The sequence below is a fragment of the Hemitrygon akajei genome, chromosome 19 (assembly GCF_048418815.1).
Source record: "Hemitrygon akajei chromosome 19, sHemAka1.3, whole genome shotgun sequence".
Lineage (NCBI taxonomy): Eukaryota > Metazoa > Chordata > Chondrichthyes > Myliobatiformes > Dasyatidae > Hemitrygon > Hemitrygon akajei.
The window spans coordinates 23,523,244-23,541,097 of NC_133142.1; the positions used below are offsets into that span (position 1 = coordinate 23,523,244).

The window sequence follows — 17,854 nt, forward strand, 5'->3', positions numbered from 1 at the left end:
GTTCTGCTTTACACTGGTGTTCTGGAAATGACATTAAACAGTCTTAAATCTTGGAATAACAATTGTTTTTTGTGGTAATGTCAAAGCAAATTCTAATATTTAAGGAAGAAAGTTTCCCGGTTACCAAATCATCAGCAGTTGCTACTGTGAAATTTTAAATGTCAGTTTTTTAGATTAATTTAACTATGAAGGTAACTTTGGCATTGTTATTACTCTTTACTGCAGAAAAAATAGACAACATTTTGAGCTTCCCAAATCAGGATTCTGCTTCATAATTTTAAGAAGGTGTTGAATGCTAATTCCAGGAAAATAGTGCCATTCACTTGTATTTATCAGAAGAGCTGACAAATTGGATTAATGTTATTGCCAAAAGTTGTCGATTTTTTCTCATTGTGTAAGAACGTTGTAGAATTAAGAGAACTGTTATTACATTCTGCTTTTGATCTAGTTTTAAATTTCATTTATTCATTCTTTGAGCTATGAGCCTCACTGACAAGGGTAATATTTATTTCCAATCCCTGAATGCCTTCAAGATGCCATTTCTATCTACTTTGGCTAAAATTACATTACTTGCCCAGAGCGCAGCTTGTAGCAAGTTTACACTATATGTTATGACAGTTCAGCTTTTGTTTCTGAGGTTAGCAGTTTATCTGTAGAAACAATATTTTAACCTTCTTCATGTTGACTTCTACCTCTTTCATTTAATTCATCATATTGTGAGCTGAAGCAGTTTTCAAACCTGTTTTCAGAGTCTGTCCTGTCTGGTATTGATATATAGTTGGATGATGAATCACTGTAGTTTGCCATTGAATAGAAAAATGTAGGTATGCTGTTTTTAAAATGTTGCCTGGATAAATGGAGTGGCTCTAACAGCTTTGAACATGAGAAAGAGAGCCCAGGCACTTTGCATGTAGCCTTGTCACAAGTTAGTAACAATTGTAGCCTTGATGCTAATTGCTGTTAGTGTAGTGCGATATTTCTCGGCCAAGATGCACATACAGCTTGGCAAGGATGCTTCTCCTTCGACGTAATCATTTCTTCTGACTCCTGAAAGATGATACTGTTTTTTGGTTTTTTATATCTGAATATGTATTTTTTTCTAAATGAAAATTCAAGCAAATTGTTGAACACTGAAGTTTCTGGCATTGTGTAAGAAAATGGGGAACTCATTTTTGAACTAATAACATACATCTGTGTATTTTTCACTTTCAGTGCTTTGATTCTTGAAGCCACATATTTTGTTTCTATGGATACAGGCCAGACTTGTATAAAGCAAATACAGTTCAACCAAAGCCCTGAAAAATCTCAGCAACACTTTGTATATTCCAAGTCTTTACAACAAAGACGTTCTACCTTCATGTTTCTTTCTATGTCACATGAAATAAACATGGGGAACATTCTGTATACTATTATCTCAAAAGAAAAAAAAACTTCATTACTGTTCTCACCAGAGTGCACAATTTTACGTCTCCAGTTGCTAGACGCTTTCTTAACCTGGTTGCATCCCACTACAGACATGGGTATCCAGTTCAGTTTCGCTGTCTATAAGTTTGAATGGATCTAAATGCTACTTCCAGATAGAACAACTATTTACTTTTACTGTACTTAAATTCCATACATATAGGTTACTAATTTGTCGGAAATTTTTGGTCTCCAAGTGCTTCCTGAGCTTCTTGGTGCCTGCCACTTTAATTCTGTATCCTTCCCAAGTTATTTTAGTGAAACCAGATGAGAAATAGTGTTTCATATCACCAAAAGGTGCACAGATGGTACATTTGTATTTGTATTACGTGTTGTGAGTGAATTGTGAGTAGCATGTGATTTGGTTTGTTGGAAGAATTCCCCCTAGTGGTTTCTGGAAGTTGATACTGAGAAGATTATTCAGAATTATTTCAGAGGTCATTGTATATACTTGTGTGGCCTTTTAGCACTACACAGTGCTTTGAGTGAACATTTTTAAAAATAGCATTACTTGCATATGTTTGTAATATGTTATCCATTTGGGCCGACAGTACTATTGAAAAAGCAAACTTTTTTAAGTTTGACGTCAAAAAAATTCATACCCTCACCAAGATGCAGGAAGGCAATGATGACAGATTATTATCTGTTATCTGCACTTGGTGTCTACGCTGTCCCATTTAAGTGGCATAATGTCTTAAATAAGCAGCTGTCCGATTAACTGATGGAATCCATTGTATATCTTTTTTTGCTTGTTCCACCATTGAAGTGAGCCTGTGAGGCACAGTAGAGAAGATTGAGAAATCAGGAATTAAAGCATTTATAGTCAATGAAAAGAACATGGCAGTGTACACTAGATAAATTCCTCCATTGATAACTTAAGAACTAATACACAATTTGTTACTCAATTAAACGGTAGCTTGTCTTTTTTATAGCTTTTAAAATATTTTCACAAACTTCGACTAATTGGAACAGCTGCTTAATTGGGCCAAAATGTACTAGTCCCAATAAACTGAAGTCCACTGTACTCATTGGTTTGTATTGGAAAAAGGCAGTTATTTCCACACATGTATGCTGCCAGCAGAATTGTTGCATTCTACAAGAATCTGGAAATGCATGCTCACAGTTTACGTTTCAAGATTTTGCTTTTGTAGAATTTTCACTTGTATAATTACTTTGTTCAGAATAGAGTTTTGAACTAGTAGACGTATATTGCTGAGTTTCCTTAATAATATGTGATCTCCCACACTAGGCTTAACCTTTTTTAATGATGTTATTAGCAGCATGGCTAACGTTGATATAATTAATGAAATTAAATAGAATCCTGAATTGCAGCCTGATAATTTTTGGAATTAGATGTTTATTTAATACAGAGAATGTTATGCAGTGTAGTACATTCTAATTACAAATGTATGATGATAACTAATACATATACAGGTAATATAATGAAACTTTGGTGTTGCTGAAATGTCAAACTTGAATATAACTCATATATAGCTTTGTATTTTGGGCAGTGACAAGTATATTTAATGACTAGCATATGCAACATAATAGAAATCACTAAAAGACTAATTTAGCCTTTTTTCAGTTCTATTTACAGGACACTAAAAGTAGTAATGGTACGTTTATTAATAGTCAAAGATTAAGTCGAGGATCAGAGGAAAGCCCACCATGTGAACTCCTGTCGGGGGACATCATTCAGTTTGGTGTAGATGTGACTGAAAATACTAGGAAAGGTAAGGGTACAAATCCTATATTTTTGTACATCTGCCCAGTAACCTTTATATCCCCACACAAAACAATGTTATCTAGATTTACTTTCACATTATGTGCTACTTATTGCAAATGTTATTCTGCTTTACTGTTGTTTATTTATAGGTGCTTGTTTTTGTTTCATGTTGGAATAGTCTTGTTACTGGTATTTTCTGCCTCATTACACCACCATTCTATATATTTCTAAATACATTATTCTTGATTTTTAACTGGATAATTAGTATATACTATATTGACTGTCTCACTTTTCACTTTTATAAACGTTACAGAAGAAACCAGAGCTTATAAATGAGTATTCTGTGATTATGCTTGAAGGACGGACTTTGGATGTGATCAATTATATAGATGCAAAACTGCTCTGAGATCATCGGCTAGTTACCTGATAATCTAAAAGTGCTCTATATAGTTTGGCTATGCATAAAAATAAAGGCACCACATTTTCTTTGTCGCTGTTGTTAACTCCTTTTGGATATAATGCCAGTGTTTCTGGTACATCACCAATGGAAAGAACTTAATAGTGTCTTTAGTCCCAGTCACATGGTCATACTGTACCAGAGCACTACATTCTTAACCTGTCAGATTTAACATTGGTTGGGAGTTTGTGGCTGAAGGTTAAAAAGAAATCCTGAAATATGCAATGAAACATTGCAGTTATAACTCATTGGTGTTTTATTAATCCTAAGATTAAGTATAATTTTGGTTGTTATTTGTGGTTAGGGAAAAAAGATTTTTTGTTCTATGCATTTCTCATCAAAAATAACTGAGAAAAATTGATTGTTTTAACCTTGTTTGTACAGCAGCAAATTGGGATTTAAAACTAAAGTGTTTTGTATTATTAATAGCCCATTGGCAATCAACAACTGTTTAGAACTACAATTTCTGGATGTCCTAACATTTTAATCTAGATACTACAAAATCTCTGATGTGTAAGAATCTAATTGGGAAAATTGATTGATGGAATTCACAGTCAAATTAGCCATTGCTTTATTTGTACAATACTTTGGTAACTTCCACCACCACCCCCCCCCCCCCCCCCCCCCCGCCCACCCGGAGACGGAGACATTAAAAACCTGATCAGTCAAAGTTGTAAACATCAGAAATTAAGATATTACAAATGAGTTTTCAGGAGAATGTCAAGGAAACAAAGGGAGGTGAAGAAGTTAGGGAATGAATTGCCAACTGAATATTCAATCATCTGTACAGGATGGAAGAAGAGAGGATTTTTGACAGGTTAGATTGGCTGACTTGGAGACGAGGGTTGTCGGGAGGTGGAGTGGAGATGGGAGTGGGGATGCTTAAGTCATATGATAGTTGAAGTCTTTTAGAGCTGGTGGAGGGACTGGGGTGGACTGAGGCCATAAAATGTAAGAATGTAAAAATTAATTGTTAAGAACCAGCATAGGTCAGTGATTGTGAATTGGAGAAAACAGAACAGGCTGACAAGGGCAAAAAAAGAACTCCTAGGCGCTCATCGTTAATATGGTGTGTAGCCTTATTATCATCCAACTCTTTGAAGAGTCTCTTCATAGTGCTGCTTAAAATCTTAACTGCGGGATAGTCTATCCTGCTGTATATGGAGGATCATATTTAAAACCTTTTAGAAAGGTGCCATCAAAGCTTTTTTTAAATGCTCTTTTTTTTCCAGTTTGGGAGGTTACAGTAATATCTCTGATATAATTCACATTGGATGAAGTCGTCTAGTTGCTGTTGTACATTTTGTAGATCAATGTGCTGTTGTTGGAAAAAGTTAATATTAATAATGACATATGGAGTGTAAATGAGGAGGGCTATTTTGTCCTAGATGGTCTCAGGTTATTAGAGTGTGTTGAACCTGTGTTTAGCTGTATAAGTGAAGAGTGTTCTATCATGTTATCCACTTGTTGCAGTATATCCAGATTTTGAACTGGTCTTGTCGTTGCATTATTTATGTATCTTGTCCTGTTAAGTTATCATGGTCAGTGGTAACCCCTGGTTTATTAATGGTGAGGACTTGGTAATGATCATACCACTGATCTCAGTCATCAAGTGTAGATATCGGATGGTCACTTGATTATGCTCATTTGTGGAACCCATTTTTTACTTGCCACATTTTAGCCCATCCTTGGGGCTTGCTGCGTGCAGTCTTTATGCTTCATTTTCTGAGATGTTATGAATAGAATTGAAGATTAATTATACGGTTAGCAATGACTCCACCTGTAGAAGTGGAAAAGTCTGAGCCCAGCACACTTATCTGAAGGGCACTTTCAACAATGTTCTACGGCTGGTTATTCTCCCCCAACAAGAACAACAATATTCTTTTGTGTTGATAATATCTCTGCCAAACCAAAAAAAAATGCTGATTATCCTTCAAGTTACAGTACAAATCTCTGTGAGTAATGACACTTAAATTGTTCTTTAACTTTTTTTATGTGCTTTGGTCATTTTCTTCTACACAGTCATGTCATGAGTTCCAGATGTCTTCTGCTGTTTGGATGCAGAAGATTATTCCTCAACTCCCTTTTAATGCCTCGTCACAATATCTTAAAACTACATCCTCACTCTGAAAGATCATCCATCAACCTGAAAAATTAACTCTGCTTATTTTTTTAATATAACAAGTTGTTTATTCTGTTTTCATTGGCCATTATAACTTTGCCATTTTAACTTAATTTTCATTGATAAGTTACAAGAACAGTGACATGAGTGACCCTCTGCATTGACTGCAGTTAACCGCAGGATGAACAACCATGAGAGAAAGGTAGTGTGTCTGTACTATAAATTGAAAATAGACACAAAATACGCTTCAGAACTATGTTTGCCGTAATACTGACCTCCCTGTTGTTACTAGGTCTGTGCTCTCAGTCTGCCTGGTAGAACTTAATTTGTTGGTATCTCAAGATTTCTTACAGGGGCACATTAGGGAAGGCTGGCATGATAGCGTAGCAGTTAGCCTAATGCTGTTACAGCATCTGCCGTTGATGTTGTCTACATGGGTTTCCTCCAGATGCTCCAGTTTTCTCCTACATTCCAAAGACATTTGGGTTAATTGATCCCAAGAGTGTAATTGGGCAGCAGAGGCTCATTGGGTTGGAAGGACATGTTACAATGCTTTATCTCTTTAAAAAAAACTAAAATTTAAAATGTTTTAATAATGATTTTTAATTCTGCTTCATTACACCATCTCCTTAACATCCATTATTCAGATTGAACTAGAGTAATGATTTTGCATCTGATTCAGTGTAAATTGATCTTGAAGCACCTTTTCTGTGCATCCTTCACTTTGGACTTTACAACCTCTTGGTGTTCACCTGCCTATGTCATGCTTTGAATTCGTGAGCAAGTGAATTTTAAATCCTTGATCTTTCTGCAAATTAGTTTATGAATCTTGACCTAATTTCAAATCATCCAACCAACTTTTTAAAGTCCTATCCTTACGTTCTCAGGAATACCCTGTGGTTCTCCAATTAGGTCACCTGCAAATTCCCTCTGTTAAAAATACTATACCAACTCAGCCCTTTTATTTCAAATTGTTCATAAAACCCACTTTTTAGCGGAGATTTTAGTCTCATTTGATAACATCCATCTGATTTCAGCAACATGTCAACATCAAGCTGTAAAGTATGTGGGGTAGATTTTTTTTTGGTGTCCTTCAATTGTTCCTCTTCAACCCACCCCTTGCTCAAAATCTAGCTGCTTTGCTGTCATGACAGGAAGGGGAAAAAATGACAAGTCTTTGTAGCTAATGCAATAGAGTGAAGAGGAAACTGGTGTTACTTAATTTCAAATTGTGTTAACTGCAAATGTCTGTCCGAGGAAAAAGCAACTTCATTGTCAATTTCATGAAGATGCAATATCAAAGAATTTTTTTAACTAGACTATCTCATGCTCTCAGATTTTACTTTATACATTCAGTTTGATGTACTGTATTGAATATTTTAATGTTTGCTTACAGTTACACATGGGTGCATAGTATCTACTGTCAAGTTGTTTATGCCAGATGGTATGGAAGGCCGGCGACGATCTGAGTAAGTAAACTTACAGCTATATGTGACAATGTGCATTTCCACAAGTTACTACATTTTACAACATCTGCACTGTTTAAGCTTTCATTATTTATCACTTAAACTGAAAGCAAAGAGCAAACAGAATAGATTAAGTGCATTTGCACATATTGTTTTAACAGAAATGTTTTTTTAGCTTTTATATTACTTCTACCTTTTCTGGTGTCTGGAGTATTTTGCTGTCTGCTTTTCTTTTCTTGAAATAATGTTTATGATCATTAATGCTAATATATAAGCATTTTTAATTTCTAAGTATGTTGTTGACTATCCAAAGCAATGTTATTTAATGGCATATGCTTCCTGTTTTTGGGGAAGTAATACATTTGAACATTCTCTGCAAATAGTTGCCTCCAAATCCGAGAGATAATTCTTTTTTAATCGAAGAGACGGGGGAAAGAAATACTTAAATTTTTTTGAGGAAGTTGTATTTTGTAATATAAAACCATATGTAAAATTAATAGATTAAGAGCTAGTCATCAGCGTTGATGTTGTATCATCATAATTGTTTAATGTTCTGTTTTCAATAATTTGTTTTTATAAATGCGAGGTAAAAAACAAGTTTCTAATAGGGTAGATCAACTTAAGTTTCAGATGATTAAATAGCTGAGACTCGACATTTAATTTTAAGTATCCCATTCTCATAATTTAAATGAGTAAATGTGTATTTATTTGATCTTTACATCTAGCTAGATGTTTTGAAGAGTTGAAATCCAGGAGTCATAGGGAAAGTAGCATATTTTCGAGGATGTGATAAGCTTGGATATTTTCCCCTGTCTACTTAAAAAATTATTCTCATGATGTCACCTGAAGTGTCTTCGAGGAGACCAGCATTGAATATGTGAATAATTCAACTTGTTCTTAGTGTATAGCAAGGGCTTCCGTGCTACAAATGATGGCCTGCTTATCCTTCCAGTGAATTTGGATGATTTTATGGAGACCACATTGGAGGTATTTTTTCTGTGTCTTGAGCTGCCTGATCTCAGCAGCATACAGGAGAGCAGATTTCATTGCTGCCTGATTTTTGTTGTGCTGAGTCCGGGGGTTTGATGTTTAAACACCTTTTGCCTTAATCATCCAAGTACTGTGGTGGCACATTAAAGGCCATAGTGAATTTCATCAGTGGTACCTATTTTTACTGAGATGTAAGAGAAGTTGTATACATTTTCCAGGCCTCATTTTTTTTGGGAAGGTGATGTAGTATTTTGTGGGCAGATAGATCAGGACTTTTTTTGTTTGTTGAAGCCCATCCACTCTTATATTTCACTGATCCAAGTTGATAATGGCTTGGTGTTCAGAACGCATGTCATCAGTATATTGTAGCTAGACTTCTGAGGTTGGGATGGGTTCTGGAGTGAAGGTGCTGCAGGTTGAAAGTCTTCCCATTAGCTCTGAAGAACAGGTCTATTCCTACAGGAAATGTGTTAGAGGTAAGGTGCAGGAGTGTGGTGAAGAAAAACTGGATAAATTGTAGGAGAAGTGATGCAGTGTTGTTTGATGCCAGTCTTCACTAAGATTGTCCCTGTTGTAAACATATCGGAAATGTGAAGCCAACATAAAATAGAAAAAAATCTCTGAACAGCCAGGTTTTGAAGGGAGTGTTTCACAGTTTTTCTTAATTGATGGAACCAAAGGTTTTAGTGAGGTGGGAGGCATTCATATTTAATGATTAGTGCTGAGCTTTCATTTATCTTAACATTGCTGTGCAATAAAGATAATATTATAGAATTGCACAGCACAGGAGTGCCCCTTCAGCCCATCATGTCCATGGCAATCTTCTTGCTCAGCCACATCAATTCTCTTTGCTTGCATTAGGTGTATATCCTTCCATGCCCTGCCTATTGAATATCCTATGTAATGTCATTTAAACATAGAGTTTGTATCTAATTCCAGCACTGTTATATTGAATCCAGTTTGCTGTAGCTGTAAGGTAGAAGCTGTAATAGTTGTACCAGTGGGCGTGAGCCTCGCACTCTCCCTGATGCTTTTTTTTGCTCACGGTGATATTAGGCTTTGTGTGATCGTGCTGGGATAGTCTTGATCCACTGAAGGACTCGCATGTTAAGGACGTCAGCAGCATACTGTCTTTCCACCCTCTTTCTGGGATCTTAGTATTCTCCAGGCCCTATCTTTTCAGGTGCTGGTTGAGCTCCATCTTTACATCTGGGAAATGGTGGAACCTCTTATCCAGAAATGCAGCATGTTTGATGTTAATTAACTCCTGAGTCATGTGGTCACTATCATCATCTCAGGTCTGGGTCCTGCTAGAGAAGCCAAAAACCTGTTCACAGTTGTTAGTTATGGTGGATTTCGGGGCTGTGCACGCATTGTTGCAAGGGTTGTTTTCTGAGGCTCTGTGAGAAGAGCTACCTTTCTGGGATTCTCGAGAGCTTCAAGAGTAATTTTTTTGAGGGAAATTGATGTTTTGAGGCCAGTTTGATAGAAATAATAAGCAATGATCAATCCAGCATCAATACTTGTTGTGAGATGGATAATGTGGACATCTTTACTGTCTCACAAAGTCAGTGATATAATGTTACAGGTACCCATGCATACGTGCTCCCCATTTGTGGGAAAACCAGTCAATCTTCCTTCAATGGAAAAATTCCAACATGTCCTCTTGGGCAATAAATGCTCACCAAGAAATGAATGAAATAATGAGCACACTTGCTTGAAACTGCCCTAATTAAGCTGTGCAAGTTTCTGGATTCTTGGAATAAGTTTGCATTCTATAATTTCTGCCAGGAAAATACTTGTTTTGGTTTATTATCACTGATGTATGTTGAGAAATTTGTTGTTTTGCGGCAGCAGTGCAGTGCAGTACATAAAATATACTATAGATTACAATAAGAAATGTATATAAAATAAACAAGCAATGCAAAAAGAAAGCAAAATTAGTGAGGCAGTATTCACAGCTTCATTGTCCATTCAGAAATCTGATGGCAGAGAGGAAGAAGCCATTCTAAAACACTCAAGTGTGTATCTTCAGACTCCTGTACTACCTTTCTGATAGTGGTAATATCCTGGGTGCTATGAGTCAATAATAATGGATACCTTCTTTTTGAGGCATCACTTTTTGAAGATGTCCTCAATGGTGTGAAGGCTAGTGTCCATGACAGAGCTGGCTGAGTTTACAACCCTCTGCCGCTTTTTCCAGTCATGTACAGTGGACCCTCCATACTTGATGCTGATTCAACCGGTTAAAATGCTCTCCACAGTAATACGTAGAAATTTGTTAGAGTCTTTGACAGACCAAATCTTCTCAAACTCCTAATGAAATATAGCCACTAGTGGCTTTTAAAAGCATCAATATGTTTAGCTTAGGATAGGTCTTCACAGATGTTAACACCCAGGAACTGCTCACCATTTATACTGCTGACCCCTCAATGAGGATTGGTATGTGTTCCCCCAGCTTCCCCTTCCTGAAGTATCATAGGAATGGCACATGAACTTAGGGCATGGATCAACACTTGGATATATGATATTGTAGCCATTAGTGAGACTTGGTTGCAGGAGGGGCAGGACTGGGAGGTCAATATTCTGGGCTCCGTTGTTTTAGATGTGACAGAACAGGAGGAATTAAAGGAGGAAGGGTGGCATTACTAGCCAAGGAAGTGCTAAGTCAGGACAGACTGGAGAACTCATCTAGTGAGGCATTATGGATGGAATCGATTAATAAGAAAGGTATGACCACGTTAATGGGGCTATATTACAGACCACTTAACAGTCTGAGAGATTTGGAGGAACAAATTTATACAGAGATCGCAGACTGTTGCAAGAAGCATAAGGTTGTAACAGTAGGTGATCTTTAACTTTCCACATATTGACTGGAACTCCCATATTGTAATAGGATTAGATGGGGTAGAGTTTGTCAAATGTGTTCAGGAAAGTTTTCTTAATTAGTACATAGAAGTCCTAAGGGGAGAGTGTGTGATAATTGATCTGCTATTAGGGAATGAGATAGGACAGGTGACAGAAGCTGCTGTAGGTGAACATTTTGCATCTAGTGATCACAAAGCCATTAGTTTCAAAGTAATTACACCCTATCCTCGTTATATGCGTCTCCTGACAATGCAGATTCAGAGTTATGCATCAAACCTATTTCTATCAACTTCTCCTTATGCGTCCAAAACTCACAGTTATGCGAGACGCACTGCTTTCCCGCCAATACAAGTCATGTGCGCACGCCTCACAGTCTCACTCCTGCCGGTCTCGCTGTGGTTTTGGCAGCATGTGGATGTGCGATCTTGCGCTCTTAAACTTCTGTAGTTATTACCTATGGTGCACTGATTTTGTGCTTGAAATATTGAACTATGCCTCCTAAGCGTCCGATGTCAAGTCCTGGGCTATCAGCCAAATGGCAGAGAACCGTTTTAACACTTGAAAAAAGTTGGAAGTTATAAACAGGGCTGCGTCAGGGGAAGGTTACACAGTTCTGGGACGCTACTTCGGCCTGGGTGAGTCCACGATCAGAAGCATAAGAAAAAATGCTGAGAAAATAAAAAGTGCAGTGATTGATTCATCACAGGTGTCTTCAAAGATTGTTACCAAAGTGCGTAACCCGATTATGACAAAAATGGAGAAAATGTTGAGTTTGTACATTGAGCATGAGACAAAGAAAAAAAGCACTCAGTTTCGATCATCTTCGTGTGAAAGCTTTGGAAATTTATGGTCGCCTTTGTTCAGAGGCTAGTGAGGAAGTGTCAAGTGATATTGTTAGCTTTAATGCAAGTAGGGGGTGGTTTTCTAAGTTTGTTAATCGTCACAAGCTTCACAACTTAGCTGTGCGTGGTGAGCAGGCTAGTGATGACCACAAAGCTGTTGGATGCTACCCTGAGCAGTTGCGGGCTATGATAGCTGAGTTAGGCATCACACCAAAGCAGGTGTTTAATGCAGACGAGACCGGGCTTTTTTGGAAGCGTATGCCGAAACGCACTTACATAAGTAAGGATGAAAAGACTGCGTCAGGTTTCAAGGCAAACTTCCTATGATTTATTACGTTGAATATTACCTTAAATTGATGAAATATAATACGAATGTTGCCTTGTGGTACTGCTTTTGCGTTGTATTGGTATGAAAATGTGAATAAATTACAGATAAAACATACTTAGGAAGCCCTCCAGAGCGCATCCCTATTCTCTCCATTTAAATAATTAATTCACATTATGCGTTTTCCATACTCTGCGTCGACTGCGAGGAATGTATCCCCCGCAATTAGCCAGGATAGTGTGTATGCAGAAAATAGGTCTGGTCCACAGGTGGAGGTTCTAAATTGGGCTTAGAAGGCCAATTTTGATGGTATAAGGAAGGTTCAGACAAGTGTGGATTGCGACAGGCTTTTCTATGACAAACTTATACTTGGGAAGTGTGAGGCCTTCAAAAGTGAAATTTTGAGAGTACAAAGCTTGTATGTGCCTGTCAGAATAAAAGGTAGCGAAATCAGTGTTAAACCTTGATTTTCAAGAGATATGAAGGCTGTGGTTACAAAAAAATATGGAGGTGCATTACAGGTATAAGCAGATAGGAACAAATGAGGTACTTAAGGAGTCTAAGAATTGCAAGATACACTTAAGAAAAAATCAGGGCTCAAAAATGGCATGAAGTTGCCTTGGCAGACAAGGTGAAGGAGAATCCTAAGGGGTTCTACAGATAAGAACAAAAAGATTGCAAGGGACAAAGTTGGTCCTCTGAAATATCAGAATGGTAATCCAGGTGTGGAGCCAAAAGAGATGGGGGTGATCTTGAATGGATTTTTTACATCTTATTAACTCAGGAGACAGACATAGAGCCTATAGAAGTAAGGCAAAACAGCATCAACTTAATTGACTCTATACAAATTACAGAAGAGGAGGTGTTTGCTGTCTTGAGGCAAAGTAGGATGGATAAATCCCCATGGCCTGACAGGGTGTTCCCTTGGACCCTTTGGGAGGTAAGTGCAGAAATTGCCGGGGCCCTGGCAGAGATATTTAAATCGTCCTTAGCAACAGGTGAGGTGGAGGATAGTCAATGTTGTTCCACTGATTAAGAAAGGCTCTAAAAATAAACTACGAAATTATAGGCCAATGAGCCTGACATCAGTAGTGGGAAAGTTATTGGAAGGTATTTTAAGGGACTGGATATATGAGTATTTCAGTAGACATTACTAAGGATAGTCAGCATGGCTTTGTGTGTGGTAGAGCATGTTGAACCAATCAGATAGAGTTTTTCAAGGAAGCTACAAGGAAAGTGGATGAAGGCAAGGCAGTGGATGTTGTCTACATGGGCTTTAGCAAGGCGTTTGACAAGGTCCTGCATGGGAGGTTGGTCACGAAGGTTTAGTTGCTCAGCATTCAAAATGAGGTAGTAATTTGGATTAGACATTGGCTTTCTGGGAGAAGCCAAGAGAGTGGTGATAGAGGGATACCTCTTTGACCAGAGGCCTTTGACTAGTGGCGTGCCACAGGGAACAGTGCTGGTCCATTGTTGTTTACCATTTATATCAATGATCTGGATGATAATGTGATTAAATGGATCACTAAATTTGCAGATGACACCAAGGTTAGGAGCGTAGTGGATAGCAAAGAAGACTGTCATGGTGTGCAGCAGGATCTGGCCTGGCTGGAAAATGGCAGATGGAACTTGATGCCTGTTTCTGCACTGTACTTTTCTATGACTCTAAGTCCACAATAAATTCCATGGTTTTACTAACATTGAGTCCAAGGTTGTTTTTGAAACACCGCTCACCACTCACACTGTCTCACTCCTGAATGCCTCCTTGTCGCCATCTGAGACTGTTGATAACAATTATGTCATCAACAAAGTTATAGATGGCATTCATGCTGTGCTCAGCCACACAGACATGGGTATACAGAGAGTAAAGCAGCAGGCCATGCATGCATCTGTGATATATGTTGGTGTGAGGAGGAGAAGATGCTATTTTCAATCCTCACTGACTGAATTCCCGATGAGGAAGTCAAGGATCTAGTTGCAGAGGAAGATACAGAGGCCCACATTTTGAAGTTTGTTGCTAGTACAGAGGGAGTGATGGTGTTGAGCGCTGAGCTGTAGTCAATAAACAGCAGCCTGACACAGGTATTGCTGTTGCCCTGGTGATCCAAGGCTGAATGGAGAACCAGTGAGATTGCATCCACTATCAACTGTTGTGGTGGTAGGCAAGTTAGTGAATCCAGGCCATTCCTTAGATAGGAGCTAATTCTAGTCAAAGCACTTAATCAGTATAGATGAGAATGCAATAAGTGTTTTACTTGTTGAGACAGGTTACCCTGCTCTTGTATGATTGGTGCTTTTTTGAAGCGAGTGGGAGCCTCTGACTGCAGCAATGAGAGGCTTAAGATGTCCCTTGAACACTCCGGCCAGTTAATTGGTACAAATTTTCAGTGCCCTATCAGGTTTATCACTGGGGTCTGGCACCTTTGGAGGGTTCACTCTTTTCGAAAGATGCTATGACATTGGCTTCTGAGATAGTTATTATAGGATCACCAGATGTTTCAGAGATGTGCATCGGTGTAGTTTTCTTCTCCCTTTCAAAGAGGACATAAAAGGCATTGAGTTCATCTGGGACTGAAGCATCACAGCCATTCATCTAATTAGGTTTTGCCTTGTAGAAGTAACGGGCTGCAAACCCTGCCAGTGCTGAAGTGCATCTGATCCATCTCTTAACTTCAGTAGAAATTGCTTTATCACTCTTAGGAAAGACTTCCATAGGTCATTCCTGTATATTTTTTGAGGCGTTCTGGATCACCGGTGTTGAATGCCACATCAGACTGCAAATCTCACTGTTCATTCATGGCTTCTTGTTTGGGTATGTCCTTTATGTTCTCAGTGGTACATTGTCCTTCACATAGGTCTTGATGAAATCGGTGACAACTGTGGCATATTAATTCAGATCCGAAAATAAAACTGGATATTGTCCAGTCCTCTGATTCAAAGCAGCTCTATAAGCACTTCTGCATCTTCCTTGACCGTAGCTTCATGGTCCTTACCTCTGGTGCTGTGGTCCTCAATTTCTGCTGGGAGTAGAAGTACAGCAGGTGTGGATTGGCATGATAAGTGTCCTTGATGATTGTGTAACAGCCATCAAGAATGTATTGTGTTAAGCGTGATAACCAGTCATTTTTATATGTCAGAGTTTCCTGATTCAGCTAAGACCTGAAGATAATATACTTAATTAGTCTTAATCAGTTTTCTTCCATGTGCAATCACAATTGTATTTGAAATTTCAACAGTATGTCAGCAATTATATGTAACATTTGACTTTTGAACAGCTGTATATTATAACTGTGCCATTGTAAACTTTAATGTAATCTCTACATTATACAAAGTGTACTTCAAGGTCCTTTGTGCTAGAAGTCTGAAATTCAATGTTGAAATGGATGAAACAGTTTAAGAGTATAAATTGAAAATTTTGTCTAAGCTTCTGATCAACTTCACTTATAGTCTTTGACAGTTTCAGAATTGTTTGATGACTGTTACCAATAATTTTGTTTCTGATTTAGAATACAATCTTTTCTTCACTTTCTATGTTTTTAGCTAAGTGAGGTAGCTCCTTAATTTCCTTGTTTTTGAACGGTTTTAATGCTGAGTTTTTAAAACAAATAATACAGATACTAGTGAGGGCTGATATCTTTGGAGAGTGAAATATGGTGTATCAGATATGGTGTACAGATACAATGGTGTTTAAACAGGTGCAGGCATAAGGAAAGTGAGACATTTAAAAAGGTGGTTGCACACCTGGTTGACCTGGTTGAAGGTCATAAAGAAACTTAATTAAAGAGACTGTAGTCAGCTGAACTTTGTGTTAAGCATTTGTTCATTTTTATGTGTCAGAATGCGAAATAGAGGATGGAGGAATAAGCATTCCTCCTAGTGGATTGTGTGGATAAGGCGAGAAGCTTTAGATCTGATGTTTAAAACTGAAGATGAAGTTTTCATAATTTTATAAAAATGTCAAAAAATAAATTTATTATCAGAGTACCTACTTTATATGTCACTACATACTATATTGAGATGAATTTTCTTGCAGGTATTTACAGAAAAATAAAGAAATACAATATAATTTATGAAAAATATACATAAAGACCGACAAACGTTAGATTCAGGCCATCATTAGACGTTTCTGCAGGTTGAAAAAATGTTAACTCTCACATTCGTTAAGAAAGAAGTAGCAAATGTCAGTTTAACTTCTGCACTATTCCCAAAAGAAGTTTAGAATTTTTCTTTAACAATTCTGAAGGTTGAGTAAGATTCTAAAACACTATTCCAGTTCTCCCAATATCCTGATCTCCCTTTTTTCCCTTTTTAGTTGTTCTCTAAGAATAAAGATGTTCTCTTCTCTTTGTTCCTCTGTGATATGCAGTTTTTAATAGAAGCCATTATGACCCTTTGCTAAATGCAGTTCTGTTACTTATTGCTTTTGGGTCCAAATTCACTCAGACAAACCTATGCTGTAATGATTGCAAGGTAGCAAAGCTTTAAAGTATTTCTGGAAATCATCAAAATAATAGGTATGATGCATGCACATTTTAGTTTTTGGATAGCATGATTCATTAAGTGAGAATAACAGGTATCTGCCATTTTGTCACTGTTTCTACTGTAAAGCAATGATATACACAGCAAAAAAAATCATTGTACTGCTTTGAAGGATTTGTCGCAGGCCAACTTCAATAGGAACTAATCATTCTCATGCAAATATCATTTACCAACTTCAACTGGAGATGCACATTTGCAGGAATTCATCAGTGATAATTAACTTTTCCTTCACCTCTTGTTTTCAGGTGTATCCATTCTGTACTCTTTGCTACCAAAGAGAAATACAAGTCATTTTGTATTGAAGATGTTTTCACTTTTTTTTAATCTTACATGGTGCATTTTGTCTCCTAGTGTTATCCAAGCTCCTCTCCCACTTCCTATTGAAAAGGTGAGTGGCTTGTTAGATTACTTATTTCTATGTGAAAAAAATGGCTCAGGTTTTTCTCTGAAATATAGGCATATAATGAATAGAAATATGAGTTTCAATATTAATAACATCAGTATTAAGTTAAAACATGTTATTAAACCTGTCCTGGATTAAATAATTTTTCATTTGTTTAAAAAAAAGTGAGCTGGTGTTAATAAATTGGATTCTTTTAATGTCAGTAGTTTGCTTAACATAAAATTATCTTAATATATATTTTATTATGAACGTCTTAGTAAGAGTGCTGCCTGAGAGCAGTTTTGCGATAAAATGTCTTTCTAGGGGAGTTTACTTTCTGTCAAGTTCAGTTTTGAACAGACTGCTAATCTCACTCACACTTTATACTTCTCTGCGTGGTCTATAACTTCAATGACAGAATGGCCTGGATTTTCAGGAAGATTTTGGCAGTTCCCTACATAACTGTTGACATTATCCCTTTATAAATTTTGGGAATTCTGCACAAACTTGCATATCCTGAATTTTTTTGCTTGATGTTTAGACTCTCCAGCATCAAAGCCAAAGGCTGCTATTGTTCTTCACCATTTACCATGGGGAAACTTCAGACAGGTGCATCTTATCTTGATTAGCACAGGAACTGCTTCTATTGATTTCAGGGACCAGAATATGTATTGTT

General features: G+C 37.4%; 1 protein-coding gene across 8 annotated transcripts in view; it reads left to right on the top strand.

Annotated features, from left to right (window-relative positions):
• slmapa (sarcolemma associated protein a) overlaps positions 1–17,854 on the top strand; it is a 194,140-nt gene that overhangs the window by 57,688 nt on the left and 118,598 nt on the right. For all 8 annotated transcript variants that reach the window (XM_073072257.1, XM_073072262.1, XM_073072259.1 and 5 more), the window contains exons 2-4: positions 3,047–3,194; positions 7,163–7,235; positions 17,148–17,184. In XM_073072257.1, coding sequence (XP_072928358.1) covers positions 3,047–3,194; positions 7,163–7,235; positions 17,148–17,184 — 258 coding nt within the window. The remainder of the gene's footprint in view (positions 1–3,046; positions 3,195–7,162; positions 7,236–17,147; positions 17,185–17,854) is intronic.